General features: G+C 45.2%; 1 protein-coding gene across 7 annotated transcripts in view; it reads left to right on the top strand.

The window, feature by feature from the left end:
- The first annotated feature begins 1,036 nt into the window (after window positions 1–1,036).
- Window positions 1,037–26,241, top strand: part of rufy3 (RUN and FYVE domain containing 3) — a 66,466-nt gene continuing 41,261 nt past the window's right edge. For 2 of the 7 annotated variants that reach the window (XM_080195933.1, XM_080195972.1), the window contains exons 1-4: window positions 1,037–1,622; window positions 16,851–16,904; window positions 23,867–24,040; window positions 25,435–25,552. In XM_080195933.1, the coding sequence (XP_080052059.1) occupies window positions 1,340–1,622; window positions 16,851–16,904; window positions 23,867–24,040; window positions 25,435–25,552 (629 nt within the window). In that variant the 5' untranslated portion in view covers window positions 1,037–1,339. Of the gene's footprint in view, window positions 1,623–10,904; window positions 11,659–16,850; window positions 16,905–23,866; window positions 24,041–25,434; window positions 25,553–26,241 lie in introns of those variants that run through there. The other 5 variants (XM_080195953.1, XM_080195981.1, XM_080195942.1 and 2 more) reach the window with 5 other exon arrangements.

Raw genomic sequence — 26,241 nt, 5'->3', positions numbered from 1 at the left:
TCGTACTTCTGTTTGGGCTGTTCCTCCTCCTTTTGGGGAGCTGCCCCTTTTACTTTACCCCTGAGTTAATTTGAGTTGGTTTATTTCGTTTGCCCTAAAAAAGAGGCCTAACCTGCACATCCTTCAAACCGGGAGGAAACCCATGCAGACATGGGGAGAACGTGCAAACTCCACATAGTTACCCAAGGCCAAAGTGAACCCCGGGTTCCTGGCGCTGTGCAGTGCTAACCACTGTGCCACACAGTTTAAATAAATGACATTAAATAAATAACTTAGTCCCATTTTATACCGTGACTCCAGCCTATCATAACTATTAATCAGCAAGAATGCATTTTAGATAATGTCCCATGTAATGAAACAGTGAAAGCATGGGCAGTATAATAAAAAAAAGGAACTCTGCCTCCTATCAGTGTGCAACGTGAATTGGAGCACGATGTACCCCAGATAAATGAATGCAGCATGTTTAACCCATCCATCACATTTGCTCATTTCCCCAGGATGCAGAGAATGATGGATTGAGGTGTTACTGGGGACGGGGGGATTGCACAATTTAGGAACAGCTTAGAGTGCTCCATAATAACTACGAGTGCTGGGATCTGTGTAAGGAGATTGCAATCCACATACACACAGCCGGCTTTACGTTGCACATCAACCAAAAGTAAGGTTGCAGGTTTGAAATTTAGAAGTTGGATTGAGCTCTGCAAACCTCAATCCTGTTGTATCACGTCCCGCCCCCCCACAACAGCACACTGTTTATTGATGGAAATAGGCGAAGCTGTTGGACAATTATTTTCCAGCTGCAATATTTCACCAGTAATATACAATTGCAAGAGCTTGCAATGCTTCAGCGGAACACGGAGTGACAATCGAAGAACTCCCCGCGTGTCTCTGCATCGATGCCAATGGCAACTCTAAAAAATAATATATAATAAAACACACACACACACACCCCTAGGAAGGAGGGTTTTGTTATTTTTCAAAACAAAACTAAGAAGGAGGCGGGAGCTATGTTAATGAAACTGACGCCATTGGCTAAGTTGCTAGATAGTGCAACAAGAAGAATCAAGCATGCAAAAAGGGGAAAAAAGAAACTGCTCTTTTTATAAAAAAGCAAAATTTATGAAGAGTTGAGGATTGGATGCATTTGGGGAGCAACAGGAGTGGTTAGTTTGCAGCTGGTGCAGAGCGGGCGGCTCGAGCTCCAGGGTCAACGTTCCAAATCCCCCGGGATTCCCGGGCCAACGTTCCAAATCCCCGGGCCAACGTTCCAAGCGCCCCCGGGCTGCGGCCCCGGCCACTGTCCCGCGCTGGAGCCGCCGCCGCTGCAGCCGCGCTGACCATGGCCGAGGAGTGTGCAGCAGCGCCGGGGTTGGCGCCAGTTCTGCCGCCGCTGTCCGGCGCGGTGAACGGAGAAGCGCACCGCCGCCAGCACCATGACCCTTGCCCGGCGGGCAGCTCCGAACAAGACCCGGTCATCTACTTCGTCCGGAATAAAGGCGGTGGCGGTGGCGGCGGCGAGGGGGAGGCCGAGCAGCTGGAGCTGCGGCTGCAGCCGGGGTCGGAGTCGGGGCCGGGGCCGGGCTCCCCCATCAGCAGCAACAACAACAACAGGCCCCGGCGATGTGAGTGCCACCTGAGTGTGTGTGAGAAACCCAGAGAGAGCAGATCAACCCCCCCCCCACCCCCACCCCCAATTACACCCTGAGGGAGGGGGAGCGAGGGGGTGGGGAGGGGGAGCGAGGGGGTGGGGAGGGGGAGCGAGGGGGTGGGGAGGGGGAGCGAGGGGGTGGGGAGGGGGAGCGAGGGGGTGGGGAGGGGGAGCGAGGGGTAAGGAGGGTGGAGGGTTGTTAGGGGTTTGAGTGAGGGTGGGGGGGTGAGCCAGGGGGTGCTGGGGAGTGAGTAGTGGGGGGGGGGTGAGCCAGGGGGTGTTGGGGAGTGAGTAGTGGGGGGGGGGGGTGAGCCAGGGGGTGTTGGGGAGTGAGTAGTGGGGGGGGGGTGAGCCAGGGGGTGTTGGGGAGTGAGTCGTGCGGGGGGGGTGAACCAGGGGGTGCTGGGGAGTGAGTAGTGGGGGGGGTGAGCCAGGGGGTGTTGGGGAGTGAGTCGTGCGGGGGGGTGAGCCAGGGGGTGCTGGGGAGTAAGTAGTTGGGGGGGGGTGAGCCAGGGGGTGCTGGGGAGTGAGTCGTGCGGGGGGAGGTGAGCCAGGGGGTGCTGGGGAGTAAGTAGTTGGGGGGGGGTGAGCCAGGGGGTGCTGGGGAGTGAGTAGTGGGGGGGGTGAGCCAGGGGGTGCTGGGGAGTGAGTAGTGGGGGGGGGGGTGAGCCAGGGGGTGCTGGGGAGTGAGTAGTGGGGGGGGTGAGCCAGGGGGTGCTGGGGAGTGAGTAGTGGGGGGGGGGTGAGCCAGGGGGTGCTGGGGAGTGAGTAGTGGGGGGGGTGAGCCAGGGGGTGATGGGGGATGTTGGATGTTGAGGGGTGGTGGGTGGAGGGGGTGAGGGATGAGGGAGGTGGGGCAAAGAGCCAATGATTGCCATTTGTGTTTGATGAAGGGGGGAAGATGGTTTAATTGCTGGGTTTTAGAACCTTTCTGTAATTCCCCACCCTTTCTCGTGGTGGGGTTTCAGGGTCCCAGTGTCTTGGGGGTGGGGTAGGGGGGTGTTGCTGCTCTCACCTGGTCTTTCTGTGCAAGTCTAAGGTGAATGTTGTTGTGTCTTTTTCCTGCCTGCCCTCCCCCCTCAAAACAGTGAGGGGATTGGAATGGGGTTGTTCATTTAAAATTGCATTAATATAGCACCTTTCACAACCTCATGACATCCCAAGGCGCTCTTACACCACAAGGAGCATGAAGCAGGCTGTTCGGTTTAGAGCCAGCGAAGTACTTCATCAAAGTGTCCTCGCTGTTGTAAGAGAGCAAAGCAGCCAATTTGCACACAGCAAGATCCCACCAACCACATGGGATCCTCTTTCATGGCGTTGGTTGAGGAATAAATGTTGGCCAGGACACCGAGGGAGAACCCATCCCACCCCACCATTCTTCAAAATAGTAGGTCCATGGGATCTTTCACATCCACCCTAGAGAGCAGACGTTGCCTCAGTTTAATGCTTCATCTGAAACATGGCACCTTCAACAGTGCGGCACTCCCTTGGTACTTCCCAGATGTCAGACTGGATTTTGTGTACTTCAGATCGTGTAATCTGACTCAGCAGAGAGCATGCTGCCAGTGAGTCATGGCTGAATGTTACTATTCCTGTGTAAAACTGGATCTGTCAAACCACCCCCTCCTCTTACACACACAAAAATAAACCTTTAGAACAAATTCTACAGAAAATCTCGACATCTGACGAGATCTGAACTTTAGACACAGATACCTGAATTTCAATAGTGTTGCAATGATCAAACAACGATATACTCCATTAGCTTGACAGAATGCCCCAAATTAAATTATACACTGAGTTCACCAAATTCCCCAATCATTTTATTTTTTAAATACTCTTGGGGTATGGTATGGGCCAGCATTGATTGCCCATCCTTAATTGCCCTTGAGAAGATGGTAGTGAGCCACCTCTTTGAAAACTGCTGTAGTCCCTGAGGTGTAGGTACACCTGCAGTGCTGTTAGGGAGGGTGTTCCACGATTTTGACCCAGTGACAGGGAAGGAACGGCACTATATTTCCAAGTCAGGATGATGTATGGCTTGGAGGAGAACTCGCCAGTGGTGGTGTTCCCCTGTGTCTGCTGCCCTTGCTAATCTCGCTCTTTCAGCAGTTCCTTCCATTCCGTTCGTTTCCAGCTATACCCCACGGTAATGAGTTCCACACTTTCACCGCTCTAGGGGAAGACGAGTCTAACTAAATCCCCAATTTTCTCTATTCATGACAATCTTATATTTATGGCCTTTAGTTCTGGACTAGACTTCCACTGTCTGGGAGAGCTCTTCCTAAACGGAAACATCTGCCCTATGTTATTGGATTATTAATGAATACCTGCCCCTCTGCCAGTGCAGCGCTGCCCCCACAAGACAGTGTGGCACTCCCTTGGTGCTAACCCCTCCGACAGTGTGGGAAGCTCCCTCTTCCCAAACACGTTTTCAACAGGGCCAGTGTGCTGAACGTATATTATAAAGAGAATCTTTATAATTGATGGCTTCAGTAATGGCAAAGAATTAACATAATTTTCCTGACTTTCGCTGGTTGTTTGTTTTGAGTAGAATGGCAAGTGCAATTTTTAATTTAATTTTTTTAGTGATATCTCAGTGGGAGTGAGGTAAATTTGGACAGGAGTAAGTGAGATGGGTTGAAACCTGGCCATCGGGATGTGGGAGTAAGACAGAGACTCTGGTCATGATTTTGCAGCCATTGCACGGTATGGATTTTGCAAAAAGTGGCCTCTTGCTGCACGTGGGAATGAATGTCAGATGTCCTGTGATGTTGGTTTGAGTGATTAGGGTTGCCGTATCCTGTAGCTCTGCTATTTGGGTCAATAATCTTTACAGTTTTTTGTGGTTAAAAGTGTACGACGGGGATTGGTATTATCGAAAGCAAATCTGCAAGTGCCTTGTCCTGTTTTTTACATCGGTGCTATTGGAATATTTTACAGTGTACTGTTATTGATTAATAATGCTGGAATGTTTAGCGTTAATAAAGATCACACAAATGGCTTTCTTTCCCCAAGGTATTGTAAAATACTCTCACCCTAACTTGAGTAATTGTTGTGTAAGGAAATGTGGCAACCAATTTTGCACACAGCAAGATCCCACAGACTGTCAGTGAAATGAGCAGCTAATCTTATTTTTTGGGGGGGAGGTTTTGGTTAAGGGAGAAGGAGGTCTTGTGTCGCAGTGGCTACTTGTCTCTACCTTTTGAGCCTCTGGGAGGCAGTGGCATAGTGGTATCGTCGCTGACTGGTAATCCAGAGACCCAGGGCAATACATGTGGGGCCTGGGTTCAAATCTCACCTTGGCAGATGGTGAAATTTACCATTGAATCCCTGCAGTGTGGAAAGAGGTCATCTGACCCATTGAGTCTGTACCGACTCTCTGAAAGAAACATGGGAATTCTGCAGTGAGTAATTTAGCTCCTGACTCCCAAAAGCCTGTCCAGCATCTACAAGACACCAGTCAGTTGTGTAAAGGAGTTATCTCCACTTGCCTTGTTATGATGTAGGAAACATGACAGCTACTTTGTGCACAATCTGATCCCAGTGGTTGTGATTATGACAAGATAATCGGTCTTAGTGACCTTTACTGAGGGATGAATATTATCTGGATACGCTTATGGCCTTTTATGTTACTGTGAGTCAGATGTTATGTTTTATAATAACAGGAATCCTTTGTACAATATAACGTATGTAGTGTGAGGAAGAAGCATGAGTGCGCTAAGGTGTGAAGAGAGAGATAAAAAGTGAGGAGGAAGGATGAGCTGCAAGAAACAAAAAGATACGAGATACAATCACCAAAAAACTATTTGATATTTCACAGGCAGTTAAGTGGAATACATTGCACACTATTGCTAAACAAAAAAGACACATTGTCAAAGTTTTTCAACTTGCACTCATCTGGACAGATGCAAGAATATCAAATTTCAAAAGGAGCAACAAGTTGAGGCAAAAGTGCTGATTGGTTGGCAAGCCGACTCTGGTCAAGGCATTGCCACGGAAACTGAATGCACGCTTTTGTTTAATTAAAAAAGTGCATCAGAAGCTTGGGGGACAGTAGTTTCCTGGTGCATTCTCCATGGCAACTACCTTGACTAACCACTTGGCATTTATAGCATGTGGGCATCACTGGCTAGACCAGTATTTATTGTCTGTCTCTAATTGCCCTTGAAAAGATGATGGTGAGCTGCTTTCTATAACCTCTGCAGTCCATGTGGTGTAGGTACATCCACAGTACTGTTAGGGAGGCAGTTCCAAAATTTTGAGCCAGCGACAGTGAAGGAACAGCAATGTGGTACAACTCCGAATCATGTGTAGTTGGGAGGGGAATTTGCTAGTGTTGATGTTCCCATTCATCTGCCCTTGACTTTCTGGGTTGTCAGTGTCATGGGTTTGGAAAGTGTTGTTGAAGGAACCTTGACAACTTGGTGTAGTGCATCTCGTAGATGGTACACAGGGCTGCCACTCTGCGTTGGTGTTGGAGGGAGTGAATGTTTAAGTTGATGGATGTGGTGCCAATCATGGTTTTGTCCTGGTTGGTGTTGAGCTTCTTGAGTATTGTTGGAGCCGCACCTGTCCAAACAAGTGGGAGTATTCCATTACACTCCTGATTTGTGCCTTGTAGATGGACAGACTTTTGGAAATCAGGAGATGAGTTACTCACTGCAGAATTCTCAGTCTTTAACCTGCTCTCATAGTCACTGTATTTACGTGGCTAATCTGGTTCAGTTTCTGGTCAATAGTAAACTCAAGGATGTTGATGGTGGGGGTGTCAGCGATGGTAATGCAATTGAGTGTCAAGGAGAATTTTCTTGTTTATGATCATTGCCTGGTACTTGTGTGGTACCAGTGCTTCTCACCACTTATCTGCCCAAGCCTGGCTGTTGTTCAGGTCTTTCTGCATTTGGACGTGAACTGCTTCAGTATCTGAGGAGTCACAAATAATGCTGAACATTGTGCAGTCATCAGTGAACATCCCCACTTCTGACCTTATTTTGGAGGGAAAGTCATTGATGAAGCAGCAGGTTGGACCTAGAACAGTAACCCGGAGTAACTTGTGCAGTGATGTCTTAGGACTGAGATGATTAACTCCCACAATCATCATCATTTGTGCCGGGTATGATTTCAACAATTGGCGAGTTTATCCCCCAGTTCTGATTGACTCCAGTTTTGCCCCTTTATGCCACACTTGGTCAAATGCGGCTGTGATGTCAAGGGCTGTCACTCTCGCCTCACAGAAGTTCAGCTCTTTTGTCCATGTTTGATGAGAGCTCTAATGAGTTCAGGAGCTGAGTGGCTCTGGCAGAACTCAAACGGAGCATCAACAAGCAAGCTATTGTTGAATAATTGATAACACTGTTGACTCCCCCTTCCATGCTGATGAAGAGTGAACTAATGAGGTGGTAATTGGCCAAGTTGAACTGTTCTGCTTTTTGTGGTAAAAAGTCTGACAACACCAGGTTTTAGTCCAACCGATTTATTTGATAGTAAACTCACAAGCTTTCGAGGGGAAGAGGGAGTCCCCTCGAAAGCTTGTGAGTTTACTATCAAATAAATCGGTTGGACTAAAACCTGGTGTTGTCAGACTTCTTACTGTGTTTCCCCCAGTCCAACACCGGCACATCCACCTCCTGACTGCTTTTTATGGGCAGGATACACCTAGGCAATTTTCCATATTTGTTGGGTAGATGCCAGCATTGTAGCTGTACTGGAACAGCTTGGCTAGGGGCGCAGCAACTCCTAGAGTGTGAGTCATCAGTACTAGCGTGGCTTTGACACTAGATATTCCCAGCACAAATCAGCTCACTTGATATCCGCCACCTTTAAACATTCACTCCTTCACCATTGACACACAGTGGCAGCCATGTGTACAATCTACAAAATGCATTGTAGTAACTCCCCAAGGTTCCTTCAACAGCGCCTTCCAAACCCATGACTCTGCTATCCAGCAGCTCAGGGCAACAGTCAAATGGGAACACCACCACCTGTAAATTCTCCTCCGAAAGACACACACCATCTTGACTTGGAAATATAACAGCTGTTTCCTCACTGTCGCTGGGTCAAAATCCTGGCGCACCCTCCCTAACAGCACGGGGGCTATATCTATCTGCGATGTCTACATCTTAGAAATGACTTTAAAGATCTGTCACTTTTTTTTAATCACGAACGTGCCAGGAAAAGGAATGACAGTAAATTAAAGAATAAGGACAATATTCAAAACACACAATTCAGCAAACTTGAAAAACAGGAAAATCTAGAGACATTAACCTCCTGGGGAAATCTCAGGAATGAAAAAGATTGCATTATAAAGTTTCCTTCACAACAACAGGGAGCACTTTTCAGCCCGGTTTTGAGGTATTGTAATTTAGGAAACATAGCAACCAATTTGTGCACAGCAAGATCTCAGGAGCAGCAATGAAATAACGACCTGATCAGTTTCAATTATGATTTGAGGGGTAAATATTGCCTCAAGGAAACCAGGAGGCATGGCCTTGCTCTTGGAAATGCTACACTGACTTTCACATCCATCTAAGTGGGCAGCCTAAGGCCTCCTGTTGAAAGATGGCACCTTTGGCATTGCTTGCTCCTTCAGTTACAGAACTGGGAGCGCAGTCTAAATTTTTAGTTTTGAAGTTTATTTATTAGTCACAAGTAGGCTTACATTAACACTGCAATGAAGTTACTGTGAAATTCCCCTAGTTGCCACATTCCGCCTGTTCAGGTCAACGTGCCTACCCAGCATGTCTTTCAGACGGTGGGAGGAAACCCACGCAGACATGAGGAGAACATGCAGACTCTGCACAGACAGTGACCCAAACAGGGAATTGAACCCAGGTCCCTGGTGCTGTGAGGCAGCAGTGCTAACCACTGTGCCACTTCTTATTCTGATCCCTGGAGTGGGGTGTGCACCTACAACCTCCTCCCTCTTTAGGTGAGAGTGCTTCCCGCTGACTGTGTCAGTCGATACTTCAGATACAAGCCCTGAAATTTGGGTGGGAAGTTCAAGATGGGAGTTTGTGCTGTCCTTAAGACCCTGAGTAATTACTTTCTGCACTCAACGATTTGCGATGGATAGCTTTTGGGTTAACAGAAGTTTTTCTTTTGCTGCTTATTCGTTTCCTTCTGCAGAATGGTACCACATAGCAGGAAGCCATTTGACCCATCAAGTCTAGCGCTGGCTCTTTGAAAGTTATGGCCAGTTTGTCTCAATTTTCCTTCTATCTTAGTGAAACAATCATCTGAAGATGCGCCGGCTAGGTTGATTGGTCATGCTAAATTGACCCTAGTGTCAGGGGGATTAGCAGGGTAAATATGTGGGGTTTTGGGGATAGGGTCTGCGTGAGATTGTGGTCACTGCAGACTTGATGGGCTCTTTCTGCACTGTAGGGATTCTGTGATCTAATCCTCTGCTGGGATATGACCAACATACCTCTCTCCTTTTAATGCGCAGCCCCCATGAATAATAATGCATGAGCTGGAACGTGGCCATGCAGTTTGGAGGGAATATTGGGTGTGATGTAGGCTGATACCGGAGTTGAGGGGGTTGAGCTATGAGGAGAGGCTGAATAAACTAGGCTTGTACTCGTTGGAGTTTAGAAGAATGAGGGGAGATCTCATTGAGATGTATAAGATGATGAATGGGATGGATAGGATAGAGGTGGAGAGACTCTTCCCGCTCAAAAAAGACAGTAGGACTAGGGGGCACAGCCTCAAGATAAAGGGGGGGGCGGTTTAGAACGGAGTTGAGGAGGAACTTCTTCACTCAAAGGGTGGTGAATCTCTGGAATTCTCTGCCCGTTGAAGTGGTGGAGGCTGCCTCACTAAATATTTTTAAGACGCGGGTTGATGGGTTTTTGATAAGAGAGGGGATTAAGGGTTATGGGGAGAGGGTGGGAAGGTGGAACTGAGCCACAACAGATCAGCCATGATCTTATTGAATGGCGGGGCAGGCTCGAGGGGCTAGATGGCCTACTCCTGCTCCTATTTCTTATGTTCTTAGACCCACACGTAATTGTACAGATAAATCAGTATCTTAGAATTAACTGCAACATTTTGACAGATTGGTAGGTCCTGGAACAGTCAATGCTAACAAATTAAAATCTGTTGCCAGATTTTTGCTAGACAAGGGTTTTGAGGGTTATGGAATGATGGTAGGTTTATGGGGTTAAAATGCCAACTAGTGATGATCCTGTCAGGGCTGAATGGCCTCCTCCTGTTTTTTCTGATGGCTGTGGTGTGTGAATTGTAATCGGGAGTCTTGCAGCAGAGAAGAAGGCCATTCAACCCTTGGTGCCTCTACAGCTCCTTCCCTTTTCTATTGCTTGCAAATTTTTACCTTTTTCAAATATTTATCTCATTTCCTTTCTGAAGTAGTTACTATTGGATTTCACCAACCCTTTCAGATCACAACAACTGACTGAGGAAAGCATTTATCTTTCTCCATTCCAGCTAATTACCTTTAATCTCACTTGTCTGATTACTGACTCTCCTGTCAGTTTCTCTTTATTTACACAATTAAAACTCATAGTAATTTTGAGCACTTTCATTAACTCCCCCCTTAACTTCCTGTGCTCTTAAGGAGATCAATCCCACCTTCTCCAGGCTTCCCACGTTAACTGAAGTCCCTCATCCTTGCTGCCATTTGAATAACTTCCCACTGTACTAATTTCAAGGCCTTAACATCCTTCGCACAATGAGACCTTTAGTCAGCGTATGATAAAGAATTAGAAGTATGTTGTTTGCTTGCATTGCATTTATATTAATTCTATGTCTCTATAAAAGCCAGAATCCTTGACACTTTCGTTTTAAAAAACATTTTCTGAACTTGTTCTGCCACCCTTAATGATTTGTGTATGTGCTTCTCCCCACTCCTGACCTTTAAATTTTAGTTTATATTGCCACTCATATTATCTCCCAAAATTAGTTATTTCACGATTCTCTGGATAAAATTCCATTTGCTGTATCTCTGCTTGTTTCACACACAATCCTTTTGAACACATTCTATCCCTCAGGTTACTGCATTTCTGAATTTCATATTTGCAAACTTTGAAATTATGTCTTTATGCCCAGGCTAGTGTTTTTTTTAAATACAAGGATAATGTCATGTGATATAATTTCGCTTTAAATCATCCATTGCATCATTTTTTTTTGTGGGGACTGCATCAGGCAGAGAGTATTTGTGTTCGACTCGAGGTGTCTGATGACGATGTGCTTTGCGTTTTGCCTGATTGGAAATGTGTGTGGTTAATTGGGGCTGAGCTGAGGGGATGGAACCAGGAGGCAGTGAGCACCAATTGTACTGTCTGTTGCAGCATCCCAGAGCTGTGTCAGGAATTGTTTATGCATATAGGTTCGACGTCATGTGATGCTGAATTTTCACTACAGGGTTGCATTTAGCCAGCCATTTTGGTCTACACCCAAACTGCGCAGAGAACTGATCTCCTCTTTTATTATTGAGAATGGTGCTGCCTGAATCAAGGGTTAGCTGAGAAATCCGTTTACGCAGCTGCTGTACATCTCGGAACCTTTAACAACCAGACACCTTTCAGTGGAGATCTGGAGCTGGGTAACATTGCGGATTTGCAGAGGGGTTTGATTTGCCTGTCTTGCTATCCCAAAGGGTTGGAGAGAGAGGGCTTAAAGGGTGAACTGCCATTCTGGTCACACTAACCTACCCTTGCTCTTGAGGCTGTCTCTGAGTGGCTACTGCAGTCTCAGTACAAAGCATCCTTCGCTCTCCCTCTGTCTGCGCTGTGATTCTTGTCCTGCGAAGCTAGCCTTTTTTTTGCTGCAGGATTTTTTTTTCCCCCTCTTGCTTGCTGCCAGCTGAGTCATCATGTCTGACCTGACTCCCCAGAGTGATGCTCCAACCCCCACCACAGACAAGATCACCCAGGCTGCCAGAGAAACCATCTACCTGTGTAACTTTCGCGTCTCTGTTGATGGAGAGTGGCTCTGTCTGCGGGAACTGAATGACATCTCTCTTACGCCTGACCCAGAACCCACCCATGAAGGTAACAGTGATGTTCAGGCGCTACAAGCTGCTCTTTCTTATATTTCATTCTTTTCCCCCCACCTCCCATCCTCGTAACCATGGCAGCTGCTTTGTATAGTGAATAATGTCATTATTGAAAATCTGTTTATGATTCTGAAACCCTGCCCATTGTTTTTACTGTTTAAATGTTGACAGTGCACACAGACAAAAATCTACAAATTTCTGGTGTGTCACACTGCTTTAAATTTTAAAGTCAATTTTAAATCTAAATCATTTCTTTCCAAATTGGCTTTCAATGTGGGCATATTGTATCATGTGCTGGATGTAATCCAATATAGTTTTTAATTTAATAATTGGTGCAGCTTTTATATGTACCCTTCCCCCCCCAGCAGTTTGCATTTAAAAACATCTTGATTTTTGCAGCTAGCCTTCCTGTGTATAGATGCAGTGAGCTGATGTAACTATCCTTTCAGATCTACAAAGGGTCGTTTAAAGAAAGCGACATTAAAAATTGCAACGTCAGAAACTATGCAACGACACAAAGCCCGGTTGATGTCAAGAGGAACGTTAGCTAGTGCACAGCCAGTCAAACTTCCTATTCAAAGCAAATCAGGAAGGCCATCTTGGAAAGAATGTGCTGATCCGTGGTCCTGCTGGTGTGATGACTGCCCTCTATTGCTGCCTTTCCTGTCTGCCTCTCTTCCCAAACCCCTGCCCGCCCCCCCATTCCTGATGCTTGACCCTTGAACTGCATCAGTTGTACTGCACAATACAAAAGCCATATATTTTCACTGCTGTCTGTACTGGGAGGGGGAGGGGCAGGGCAAAAACGATGCACTTGCTCATTGCTTGAGTCAGGTTTTTGATCATCTTGTTTAGTCTGGATATCTCCTCATCGCCAGCATTAACTCTTTCACCTCCATAACTCTGGCATAGATGCAGGGTTTCCACAGATTGAGGTTTAGGATGTACTGAAAGCTTTATTTGTGTAAAAAAGGTTTTAGGTTTAGAAACACTGATTTGGTTTGCATTTCTAGCTGAAAATCATTTTCTTTCAAAGATGTGCTTCCGACTTGAGACTTTATTATTTTCAAGAGGCAAGCGAGTCTCTGAGCAGTTATGCTTATTAAGGTTCTGTAATCATTTTAACAGTGGTATTTCCAAGGTTAAGATGGTGATTTGCAGCAGACAAGTTGTGAGGAAGAATGGGGAGAGGCAATATAAACTAAATGGAACAGTTTCAAAGGGTCCAGGAATTGGGGATCTGAAGGTTTATGTACAGAAATCCTTAAAGGTGAAAAGACAAGTTAATGATCTTTTTAAAAATACAGAAAAAAACAGGATTCTAGACTGCAAAAGCAAGGATCCTTTATAAAGTACAGCTTAGAGAGCCCATTCCGGGCACCGCACTTCAGGAAGGATGTCAATGCCTTCGAGAGGGTGTGGCGGAGATTTACTAGAATGGTTCCAGATAACGTGGAGAGGCAAAAGAAGCTGGGACTGTGTTCCTTAGAGAAGGTTTAGGGGTGATATAATAGATGTGTCCAAAATCATTTGATGGTTTGGACAAAAGTAGATGGAGAGGAACTGTTTCCACAGGTAAGTGTCAGGAACCAGAGGCCACAGATTATTGGAAATCTGTGAAAGGACAGTGGAAGAAGGAAATTGGATAATTATTTTGCAGGGCTCTGCCCGGGCTAGGAGCAGGAAGAGTGGGCCTCATTGGCTAGCTCTTCAAAAAAGCAGCACCGGCTCAATGGGCCAAATGGCCTTATTCTTGCTGTGTGATTCTGTGAAGTCAGTGGCAACATTAACTACTGCCCAGGGCCAGCCAAACAGGTAATCTGGATTATATTTTACTGCAGTTTTGAGTTGCCCTAGGGGCAGTAACAGCTTGATTTTAGTATCATGGTTTTTTCTACCAGGCTTTGTGCTTCAATTCCTTCCACCTCTTCTGCAGATAACTCTTTTCAAACAGCAAAATATCCCAGCGTAAGCTGGAACAAAGCTTGAACTCTTTTCTTTTAACTATCTCAAGTGCCTTTCAGGTGTGAATCTGAGGAGGGCTGGAATGTAAAGGTGTTTCATTATCTTTCTAATTGATGTAAAATCAAAGGCAGCATCAAAATGGCACTGCTGCCTTAACAGTGCCAGGGATCCGGGTTCGATTCCTAGCTTGTGTCATTGTTTGTGCGGAGTTTGCACGTTCTCCCTGTGTCTGCATGGGTTTCCTCTAGGTGATCCGGTTTCCTCGCACAGTCCAAAGATGTGCGGGTTAGGTGGATTGGCTGTGCTAAATTGCCCCTTAGTGTCAGGGGAATAGCTAGGGTACATGCATGGGGTTATGGGGATAGGGCCTGGGTGGGATTGTGGTTGGTGAAGACTTGATGGGCCAAATGGCCTCCTTCTGCACTGTAGGGATTTTGTGATACTTTCATGGTACTTTAGAATATGTCTATTGGAGTTTGGACCTTTCTTTAATCATTGCCCTTCCTCCTCAGCATTACATCACCTTAATGTTGTCACAGAGAGGTTTATGATCATTTAACACTGAACTAATTCAGTTGATGGTTTCAGATCAATACTTGGCTTTAGCTGCACACTGTCTAATCTATATGCAAGCACCCTGCAAATTGAGATTATTTTTCAAAGTATTTGGTATTGGATTTTCAATTTTGAAAAATGAAAGTATCATTGGAACAGGAAGAGGCCATTAAGTCCCTTCCTCTGCTAAATTAGATGATGGCTAATCCGTTTCTTAACTCCGATTAACTGTTGCGGTTCTGTTACCCTTTATTCCCATACCCCAACAAAAATCTTGGTTCTGAATTTTTCAATTTTTCTCCCAGTCTTGCAGCTTTTGGGGGAGAGTTCCAGATTCCCTCCATTTCTCCACCTTGTGTGAAGAGTGCTTCCTGATTATCATCCCTAAAGGTTCTGCCCCCATGTTTCACACACAAACCTGCTAATGCAGCCATTGATACTTAAGTTTGAAATGAATATAACTTTTTCACATTCTAGGATTCCTAGTTTTTAAAAAGCTTCTTAACAAAAGAGGCCCCCATTGTTGGCTTCCTGATTTAAAGAGCAGTGGCGGCAGGGAATATAAATTAGAATTCCCACTTATTTAGTGACTTTCCAAGAACAGCTTGCATTTATATAGCACCTTTAACACGTGCCTCAAGGTGTTTCACAGGAATGTTAACAAACAGAATTTGACACAGTCACATGAGCTACAAGGATCGGTGATCAAAAGCTTGGTCAAAGAGATATGTTTTTAAAAGCATGTCTTAAGGAAGAAGAGATGTAGAGAGGTTTAGGGAAGGAATTCCAGAGCTTAGTGGGGAGGTAGCTGAAGGTGCAGCCATCGATGGTGTAATCGTAGAAACCCTACAGTGCAGCAAGAGACCATTTGGCCCATTGAGTTTGCACCGACCGCAATCCCACCCAGGCGCTACCCCTATATCCCTTCATACATTACCCACTAATCCTTCTAACCTACACATCTCAGGACACTAAGGGGCAATTTTAGCATGGCCAATCAACCTAACCTTCGCATCTTTGGACTATGGGAGGAAACTGAAGCATTGAGAGAAATCCACGAAGACACGAGGAGAACGTGCAAACTCCACAGAGACAGTGATCCGAGTCGGGAATCAAACCGAGGTCCCTGGAGCTGTGAAGCAGCAGCGCTAACCACTGTGCTACTGTGGCAGAATGATAGAAATTGTGGTTGTGCGAGAGACGAATGAGACGTGGCAATGTTACCGATGCATGTAGGAGTCAGCGTCACGGAGGAAGCAGATGGCGAGTATTAAGAGTATTGGAGGAGGGGAAATCACTTCTTGGAATCCTTTGCAGAGATGGCGAACCCCCCCACCCCTCAGCTGAAAAGGTGGGGACAGGCTTGCTTCCATGGGGCTGGGAAGCCACAGCCATGTTTTACAGTCGTTGGGCTGTTGGCCCCCTGAGGTTGTGGTTCCTGTCCCCATGTTGAGAATGGCTCTCAGCTCTTGGCAATATGACAGTCAGAGGCCTGACAGTTCTCCAGTCCCCAACAGCACCCTTGGGAGGGAGGCAATTGCAGGTACTGTAGTCAATCCCTGACCAAAAAAAAGAATCAGCAGTGGAGGAGTTAGGGCCATTTAAGGGCCTCAGTTGGCTCCAGGACAGTGGGCAGATATCCTTCTGCTGGGTGTGGTGCTAGTATAGCCAAAGTCATGGGTTCGGTCCCTGTTCTGGCTTTCCAAGCTACCCTGCAGAGGTCAGTAGGTGATAGATGTGGTGCCACCACCATGTCATAGGACAAAGAAAATTACAGCAGGTCCTTCGGCCCTCCAAGCCTGCACCGACCATGCTGCCCAACTGAACTAAAATCTCCAACCATTCTGGGGATCTTATCCCTCTATTCCCATCCTATTCATATATCTGTCACAGTCATCTAACTTAATGCCCCGGGGAGGGGTAATGTTTTCTTTCAGTTCTGGCCAGAGAGATCATTTTCTCTCTGAATGTGTTCTCAACACCTCATGGTGAACCTGGATCAAGACAAGTAAATACTTCTTAGGACTGGAGTGGTGTTGATCTTCCTTCACCCTTTCTCAAAGGAGTTGGAGTTGAGGTTGAAAAAGAAATCTCTCATTAAAGCAGTATAATTGAGAGTGTAGGAGCCCTGATTAAACTGCCTTGAACCACACTGCTTCAAACCCAGCACTTGAGTTGATAGTGAGTGTCTCTAAACGTTATTGTCGTACCTTGCAACTGTTTCTAAGGGCACAGATACAAATCCAACATTGGAGAGTGGTATTATTTTCTGATTCCACCATTGCATCATGTACTTCTGGGTGTGATGGAGCTGTGTATATACGACAGCTTCTATTTCCTGTACATTGTCGATTGCGCTGGAACCGGTTTCGTCCCTTTCTCTAACCATTGAAAGCGCTCGGGCAGTGTGCTGAGTTAGAGTGGGAACTCTGTTCTTGCAGTATGATGCACAACACTCAAATGGGCCACTTGACCCATCAGACCTATTTGTGCTCCACCTGAGCCATCGTGTCACAAACATTGCCAGTCTTATTATATAATCTTTGCAGTTTCCCTCTTTATTTTTCCCTAATTTAAAAAAGAAAACAGTTTTTTTTGGTGGTGCTTTTATTTGCATGACATTTTGTCCTTTTTTTTCTTTTTACCTTTTTGCTGCTCTTTGCAAAGACTCTTGGGAGGATTTAACAGTTTGGGTGGATCAGATGCTTGAGGAGGCTGAAGGTGGGTAACAGGATTGTTTATCAGCTCTTGTACATTGTGTGCTGGGGCTTCAGCCATTGCCACATTCCCCAATTTTGTGTTGACATCACTGATGTAGTACAGCCATTTACAGAGATCACAAATACACAGTGGATGGGTAATCATGGACCCCTGTCTCTGCAACCTCCACCAAGATCACGTCTCCCTGATTCTGGCCTCTTCAGCATCCCTGATTTCGATTGCTCCATCATTGACAGCCATTCCTTCAGGTGCTTGGGCCTCTAGCTCTGGAATTCTCTCCCTGGACGCCTCTCTACATTGCTGTCTTTTTAAGAGCCATTTTAAAACATTATTTGACCAAGCTTTTGGTTATCTGCCCTAAGATCTCCTTCTGTGTCTCGGTTTTGATACTGTTCCTGTGAAACGCCTGGGGAGGTTTTTAGTACAATACAATAATAGTACTATGTAAATGCAAGTGATGTTACCATAATCTTTAAAAGAATGTAAAATTGCACTGAAGAGTTCTAACTTAAATGACATTACAGTGCAGAAATGGATCAATCCGTGGGACAGGAGGAGGTCATTCAGTCCTCCTTGTCTGTTTCTTCTACTCAGATCATGGCTGATCTGCATCTTGGCTTGATCTAACCCCCTTGTTTCCTTGCACCACAAAAATTTATCAATATGAAATGTTGTTAATCCCAGGCCACTTTTTGGGGAGAGGGTTTCGGATTGTCACTCCTCTCTGTGAGGAAGTGCTTCCTGGCATCACAGAATTGTTACAGCACAGAAAATGGCCAACAGGCTCATCGTGTCTGCACTGGCAGTCTGAATGAGCAACTTGCCTAGTGCCGTTCTCCTGTCTTCTACCTGTAACCCTTTTCATTCTGGTGAATCCTTTCCACACACTCTCTCTAATGCTTTTACATCCCTTCCTAAAGTGTGGTGCCCAGAACTGAGCCCATACTTCAAACCAGTGACTTGTACAAATTCAACATAACCTTCTTGCTCTTTAACTCTGTGCCCCTGTTAATAAAACTAAGGATACTATGAGCTTTATTAACCATGCTTTCAACTTGTGCAAAGTCATTGGTGGCAGGACATTTATACCCAGGTCCCTCAGCCTCTGTACAGCCTCGCTGTAATTTTAAGGTTCTGCCCTCATGTTCTCGAGTCCCCCCACCAGAGGAAATAGTATCCCTCTTTCTACCCTTTCAGCTTTATTCATGACTATCTGATATTTATGAGCTGTAGCTTTGGCCTCCTCCACAAGTGAAGCCATCTCTACATCTACCCTGTTGGGTCATCCCTCAATCTTGCCTTTTTTTTTAGAGAACAGAGCCTTTGCCTGTTCAAGCCTTCCTGATGGGTAGAACTTGCTCTGGTTCATGTAAAACTTTGTTATATTTTCTCCAGTGCCTCTGTCATTCTTAGTAATAGGGAGACCATAACTGCTCAGCCTAAGACACAGACAGTAATATATCAGAATCTGTTTTGAGTGCTCAACAGATGTTGCGTGAGCAGCAGTTTGATCTTCGTGGTTTGTGTCTACTTCATATTTTAATATGTGCAAAATATGTTTCCGTACCTAAAATGTGAAGCCTCTTTCATCAAAGTCTGCTTGTGAAGTTATGCTTGGCAGATTTTCAACCTTTTTGCACTTCTTGTTTTTGCTTTCACTAGTTGTAAAATTAACACTTTTTTTAGTTTGAGATAACAGTTATTGTGGGGAAAACCATGCTGATTAAACCGTATCTAAACATAGACCGTCACCTGTTGCACAAACTACCAACTGTTGTATTTGATGTCCTGTAGCTTTGATGGTAACACGCTACTTGGGCTCGTAATGTTAGAGAGACAATCTTGTGTTTAATAGGGAAGCTTGTACTGAAACCAGTTGTGGGCCATAACTTCCTGGCTTAGGATTTGGGGAAAGGTGGGGAATCCCCCTTGGAAGTTCCCAGGTAAGGGTTTACCCGGCAGTTGTCCACAAGTGCTAACTTCCCCTGGACAGTTACACTGGGCTGAGAGCCCATCAGTCAGTGATTTTAAATTACTAACTCTGAATGGTTCTGTCAGTTTTGCCTTTAGTTACTCAAAGAGTTAGAAGGGAAAAAAACATTTCTAACTTCAGAGTAACTATTTTAAACACCAGACTGAGCCCCACATTGGACAACCACCCCCCCCCCCCACCTTTTCCCATCCCCACACAAACACATGCAGAGAGACGTACACGCAGACAGATGCGCGAGCACACGCACACAGTTTCCTCCTTGATCTTGCATCTCCAACCAACAATATCCGAACTTTCACATCCCAATCACCTAACTTAGAAACTCACCACCTCCCTTTCAGTGGTCCCTTTAAACTCTCCTGCTTTATAGTAGTGAATGCTGTAAAAAGGAGCTTGTTCTCCTTCACTCTGCCCCTTTTCTGCTTCACTATGGAGCCACTGACCTGCTTCTCTGTCCCTGTGTCACCTGGCCTGAGTCAGGAAGGTCAGGTAAGATGGGTGCTTTCCAGTGTGGGTAAATGGCTAAGGAGTGGCAATCTGCTGCTGATTGCCACATTACCTTCACCTGAGCACAGAACAAACCAAAATTAAAATCAATCTTTGACAAAACAAAGCCAGTTTTGTGGAAAAGTAGATAATCACTAATAAATCCAACAGAGAATTTGGGAGAAACATTTTTACCCAGACAGTAATGAGAATGTGAAACTTGCTATCTCGGGGGGTGGTGGTTGTTGCTGTTTGTCTTCTCGCACTCGGGGCCCACGAGGCAAACTTTTCTTCCGTGAACGAGTCATTAGTCTGTTGCCAGAGGCTTACAGCTTGAGGGGCGCCACTCCACATCAAGCGTGGTTGACCAGGAGTTTCTCCAGCTCTTGCCACCAACCAATGGAAGGATTTTGCAGGTTGACACCCAACTTGTTTTGCTGCGTTATTAATTCACCTGCTCGGCTGTTAAGTTCTGAAATGGGTGAAGTTCTGCTCAGATAGGGACACTACCCACTGTGACATCAGACCTCCTTCACAGAGAGTGGTTGAGGTGAATAGTTGGAATGCATTTAAGGGGAAGCTGAATAAACACGAGGGAGAAAGGAATAAAATGATGTGTGACAGTCTGGATCGGTCTTTTCAGTGCGGGAACTGGACTAGGAAATCCCTGGCTGTGTTTTTCACCACAAGCCATTGAAGATGTTACATAAATGCAAGTTGTTGGTGCTCTAAATTCTTTCCAGATAAATTAATACGTATTCCTGAAAAAAACGATATGCTGTTGAAGTTTTTCATTTTGCACTCATCAGGGCAAGTCGTAAGATTACCAACAGTAAAGGGAACAACGATTTGTACTGCACAAGAAGAGTGCGAGACAAAAAGCTTTGATAGTATGTCATTTTTTCAGGAACGCTCAAGTTTTGTATTACCAAACGACTATTAATTAAAACTTTGAAAGAAATACTTATTACCACAGCAACAGTCTCTTAGAAACACCGGATGTTAGCAGATTTGGAAGTTACCAGAGCATTTTTGTCTTCCAATAGCTTTGGATTTAAAAATCACAGAGTGGGTGTATAAAATTGATTCAAATAATCTAAGGCTTTAAAACCCATTATTTGGAGTTGTGATTATCTAAATAAGGAGAAACTATATACTGTCCCCCCAGAGGGAGACAGATTTCAGGTAACTGATAATGGAACCAGAGGGGGACAGAAGAGAAATATTTTTACACGGAGAATTGTTGCAGTTAGGACGGTGGTGTCGGAAAGGGAAGCGGATTCAATAGGGACTTTCAAAAGGGAATTAGATAAATACTGGGAGGGAAGATTCAATTTTCAGATCTGGAGGAGAAGAGCAAGGGAGCACGGGGAGTGACTATCAGATGGCTCTTTCAAAGAGCTGGTATAGACACAGTGGCTGAGTGAGCACCACCTGCACTCTGATTCTGTGATAACTCTGGCATGCTAATTCAACAGTATATGTGTTTGTATGCTTGCCTTTTTACATTTTTCAGGGAATTAAAAACATCTTGTGGCATTGATGCAACATCTAAAACCCGTGTATAAAACATAAAGCCAAAAATTTACAGAAGCCTATATGTATTTTAAATTATTAATTATTTGGAGGTGGACATCTGGCTAGGCCGTATTTATTGCCTATCCCTAATTACCCAGGGAAGGCGGTGGTGAGCTGCCTTCTTGAACCGCTGCAGCCCATGTGGTGTAGGTACTCCCACAGTGATATTAGGGAGAGAGTTCCAGGATTTTTACCCAGCCATTGTGAAAGAACGGCGATATATTTCCAAGTCAGGATGGTGAGTGACTTGGAGGGGAACTTCAGGTGGTGCTGTTCCTATGCTTTGAGGGTTTGGAAGATGTTGCCAAAGGAGCCTTGGTAAATCATGGTATTGCATCTTGTAGATAGTACGCTGCTGCTGTCATGGTGTTGGAGGGAGTGACTGGTTTAAGATGGCAAAATGGCTAACTTTTTAATGGGATAGTGATTATCCTGTGGGGTTTGAGGCCATTTGATGAAGCTTAAACCTTTGGTCCTGTAGACAATGGAGTAAAGCATTGTGACCAAGCAAACTCGTAGCTGGGAAGTAAAGTAAATCAGAACCACAAAATTAACACATTGGAGTGCGAGATACAATGCAGCTGTGTTGACCTAAGTTGTGCTAAATTGGAGTAAAAGAAAGAGTTGCATTTGTATAGCACCTTTCACAGCCTGGGAATGTCCCAAAATTCTTTCCAATTAATGCCATTGGCATTAACAACTTGTTGAAAAGTAGGAAATGTGACAGTAAATTTTCACAAACAGCAATATGATACTGACCAGGCAATCTTTTTAGTAATCAAAACATTGCAGATGCTGGAAGCTGAAACAGGAACGGAGAATGCTGGAAAAACTCAGCAAGTCTGGCAGCATCTGTGGAGAGAGAGCTAATGTTTTGAGCCTGGATGATCCTTCGTCAGAACTTGAGAGGGAGAAACGTGGTGGATGTTAAACTGTAGCTGGGACAGATTACAGCAAGATGTAATATTTTTAGTATGTTGTTCGCATCTGGAAAACCTGTGGCTCTGAGCAGGGATTAACACGTTCAGAAGATTGTTTTGAGCTGAAACAACAGCAACTTGTATTTGCATAGCATCTTCAAGTCAGTGAAGCATTTCAAGGTGCTTCACTGGAGCATCATTAAACAAACTTTGACAGTGCGTCAGTGTAAGGTGATTGAAAGCTTGGTCAGTCATCAGTTTTACAGAGAGTCTTGAAGGAGAAGAGAGAAATGGAGATGTTTAAGGAGGGAATTCCAGAGCTTGGGCCCAGGCAGCTGAAGGTGCAGGGCTGCCAGTGGTGGAGTGATAGAAACTGGGAATATGTAAGAGGCCTGTATTGGATGAATGCAGAGATCACAGGAGGGTTTTGGAGCTGGAGGAGATTACAGAGCTGGGAGCAGTGAGACTGTGGATGGATTTGAAAATCAGGATGGGAATTTTAAAATCAAGATGTTGCTTGACCAGGTGCCAGTGTGGGCTACTGAGCACAAATTTTGCTTCTGTTTTGATTGTTGAGGGCAAATTAATCCTAATTAAAACACAATTGCTTTTGCTGGAAATTGGTAACCAGGGCGACGGGATCCAAAATGTACTTGGCCCCAGTTCCAATGAAGAGTTTTGGCGGGAACACATCAATGGGTGGGTGGGTAGGTTTCCCATTTAATCCAGATGTGAGCTGGCCCCTGGGCTTTATACACACAAGCATATACTACGGAAGCCAAGATGTTATGGTGAACTTGCGTAAAACACTTTTTTGGAATATTGAGTCCATTTCTGGGCCCCACAGTTCAGGAAGATTGTGAAGGCCTTTGAGAGAATGCAAATAAATAATTTACAGGAATAGTTCCAGGGCTGAGGAACTACGGTTGTGTGGAGAAGCTGGGTTTTGTCAAGGGTGAGGAAGTTCCATCCCGTGAATAGTTTGGAGAAGCTGATGTTGTTCTCCTTCAAGACAAGGTTAAGAGGTGACTTGATGGGAAGTGTTTCAAATCGCAGAAAGTATTTTGAAAGACCAATTATGATAGTTTCTCTTTATTTACTGTTTTCAGTGATCAGTAACTAGAGGACAAGACGCAAGATCGTTGGCAGAAGAACCTCCAGCAACATAAGGACACATCTTTGAGCAAGTGATTAGGATTTGAAAAGCACGGCCTGATAGAGAAGCAGATATGAATTCAACAGTAGTTTTTGAAAGGGAATTGGATAAATATGTGAAGAAGGAAATGAATGCAGGAATATGGAAAAGGAGCGGATTAACTGAGTTTAGAAGGAAGAGAGGGGATCTGATCGAGGTATATAAAATTTTTAAGTGATTGGTAAAGTAAATGTAGGCCAAATGTTTCCCCTTACGGGGCAGTTTAGAACAAGAGGTCACGGATATCGGTTGAGAGGTGGTAGATTTAAAACTGAGGAGGAGGAACTACTATTTGCAGAGGGTGGTGAATTTGTGGAACTCGCTGCTCCATAGCATAGCGGAGTCTGAATCATTAAAAGGTTTCAAGGAGATCGAGGAGATAGATGTAATAAAACATGGATTATGGGGAACAGGTAGGGAGATGGATTTGAGACCAGGGAGAGATCAGCCATGGTCTGAATGAATGACAGAGCAGGCTCAAAAGGGCTGAATTTGCCTACTTCTGCTCCTAATTCCTATGTTCCTAACTGGATTGCTGTTGGAAAGAGTCAGCACACACTTAAATGGACCAAGTGGACGACCCCTCTTGCTTTTCTATTCCACAGTTATAAGGTACTTCCAGATGTGTTATAGTCTGACCTCTGTAAGATATAATGAGTAAGCACCCAGGAACCGGCATCAATGTGTTGAATGAGCAATATTTCACAAATGACTTGTGCTTTTCTGAATGTATTTTACTGGTGTGTTTTGCTCTGCGTTCAGGGTGTAAATATTTATCTATCTTTTCCAGACCCCAAGGATCCCATTGCGATAGAGCGGCTGAACTTAATGAATATGGCAAAACTCAGCATAAAGGGTCTAATTGAGTCTGCCTTAAACCTGGGAAGATCTCTGGATTCTGACTATGCTCCTCTCCAACAGTTCTTTGTGGTAATGGAACACTGTCTGAAGCATGGTCTTAAAGGTGAGTCGCACTATGGCCAACACGTCCCATGTCTTGATAAGTAGTTTTGCAGGAGTCGCCCTTCTGAAGCGATCTTGATTTTTAACTTTGGGCTTATCACAAACAGTTTAGAACATAGAACATAGAACATTACAGCGCGGAACAGGCCCTTCGGCCCACAATGTTGCGCCGACCAGTCTTATTTTTAAAAAAAAACATTGACCCACTAATCTAAACCACTCCTTTTTCGTCCATAAACCTATCCACCAATCTCTTAAACGCCCCCAAACTAGGCGCATTTACAACTGCAGCAGGCAGGGCATTCCAGTCCCTCACCACCCTCTGGGTAAAGAACCTGCCCCTGACATCCGTCCTATAACTACCCCCCCTTAATTTAAAGCCATGCCCCCTCGTGCTAGATTTCTCCATCCGAGGAAACAGGCTATCACCATCCACCCTATCTAAACCTCTAATCATCTTATATGTTTCTATAAGATCCCCTCTTAGCCGCCTTCTTTCCAGTGAAAACAACCCCAAATCCCTCAGTCTCTCCTCATAGGACCTCCCCTGCATACCAGGCAACATCCTGGTAAACCTCCTCTGCACCCTCTCCAAAGCCTCCACATCCTTCCTGTAATGTGGGGACCAAAACTGCACACAGTACTCCAAGTGCGGCCGCACCAGAGTTGTGTACAGTTGCAACATGACGCTGCGACTCCTAAATTCAATCCCCCTACCAATAAACGCCAAGACACCGTATGCCTTCTTAACAACCTTATCTACTTGATTCCCAACTTTCAGGGATCTATGTACACATACACCTAGATCCCTCTGCTCCTCCACTCTATTCAAAGTCCTCCCGTTAGCCCTATACTCAACACATCTGTTATTCCTACCGAAATGGATTACCTCACACTTCTCCGCATTAAACTCCATCCGCCACCTCGCGGCCCAGCTCTGCAACCTGTCCAAGTCACCCTGCAAACTTCGACACCCTTCCTCACAATCTACCACACCTCCGACTTTGGTGTCATCAGCAAACTTACTAATCCACCCAACTATACCCTCATCCAGATCATTAATAAAGATTACGAACAGCAGTGGCCCCAAAACAGATCCCTGAGGCACACCACTCGTAACCGAACTCCATGATGAATAATTACCATCAACCACCACCCTCTGTCTCCTATCTGCTAACCAATTCCTGATCCAAGTACCTAAATTACCACCAATCCCATACATCTGCATTTTCTGCAGAAGCATACCATGGTGAACCTTATCAAACGCCTTACTAAAATCCATATATACCACATCTACTGCCTTACCCCTATCCACCTCTTTGGTGTGCCTACATTTGATAGAACTTCAAAAATGTGCGAACTTTACTCCAGTGTTGTATGTTGTATTTTGACCAGTTAAGAAAACATTCCTCGGGCAGAACAAGTCATTCTGGGGTGCATTGGAGTTGGTGGAAAAGCTGTGTCCTGAAGCTGGTGAAATTACCGTCAGTGTCAAGGACCTTCCAGGTCTTAAGTGAGTATCTTTCTCTGGAGTTTTGAAAAATAGGAGGTGATGTATTTGCAGCATGTAAATGACAGGATAGGTACTGAGGCAATGTTTCCTCTGGCTGGGGAATGGTCTTAGAATAAGGAGGTTTGAACGTGAAAGAAATTGACGAATATTGTCAGAACCATAGAATCTCTACAGTGCAGAAGATCCTTCCTGCCCAACCTCCCATAAAGCCCTGCATTTAGCATGGCCAATTCACCTGCACATCTTTTGTGCTATAGGGAGGAAGCAGGAGCACTGGAGGAAACACATGCAGACACAGGAAGAATGTCTGTGGAGTTTGCACAGTCACCCAAGATCGGAACCAAACCCGAGTCCCTGGTGCCGTGAGGCAGCAGTTCTAACCACTGTGCCACTCATAGTGGAGTCGAGGTTGAAGATTGTCAATGAACTTGTTCAGTGGTGGACCAGGCTCAAGGGGCTGAGTGGCTGACTCCTATTATGTTCCCTTAAAGTAAGGTGTTGCCCCAGTCAAATTGCTTGCGACATTTGATAGAGTTCCCTGACCATAACTGCTCCTAAAGCATTGTTTTAAATGTATTCCTTCTTGGGATGAGGGCATTGTGGGCAGGGTCACCATTTATTACCTATCCCTAATTGTCCTTGAACTAAGTGGCTTGCTAGGCCAATTCAGAAGGCAGTTGAGAGTCAAT

This window comes from Carcharhinus amblyrhynchos, chromosome 1 (assembly GCF_965287045.1).
Source record: "Carcharhinus amblyrhynchos chromosome 1, sCarAmb.v2.hapA, whole genome shotgun sequence".
Lineage (NCBI taxonomy): Eukaryota > Metazoa > Chordata > Chondrichthyes > Carcharhiniformes > Carcharhinidae > Carcharhinus > Carcharhinus amblyrhynchos.
This window is presented reverse-complemented; position numbering and strand designations above follow the sequence as displayed.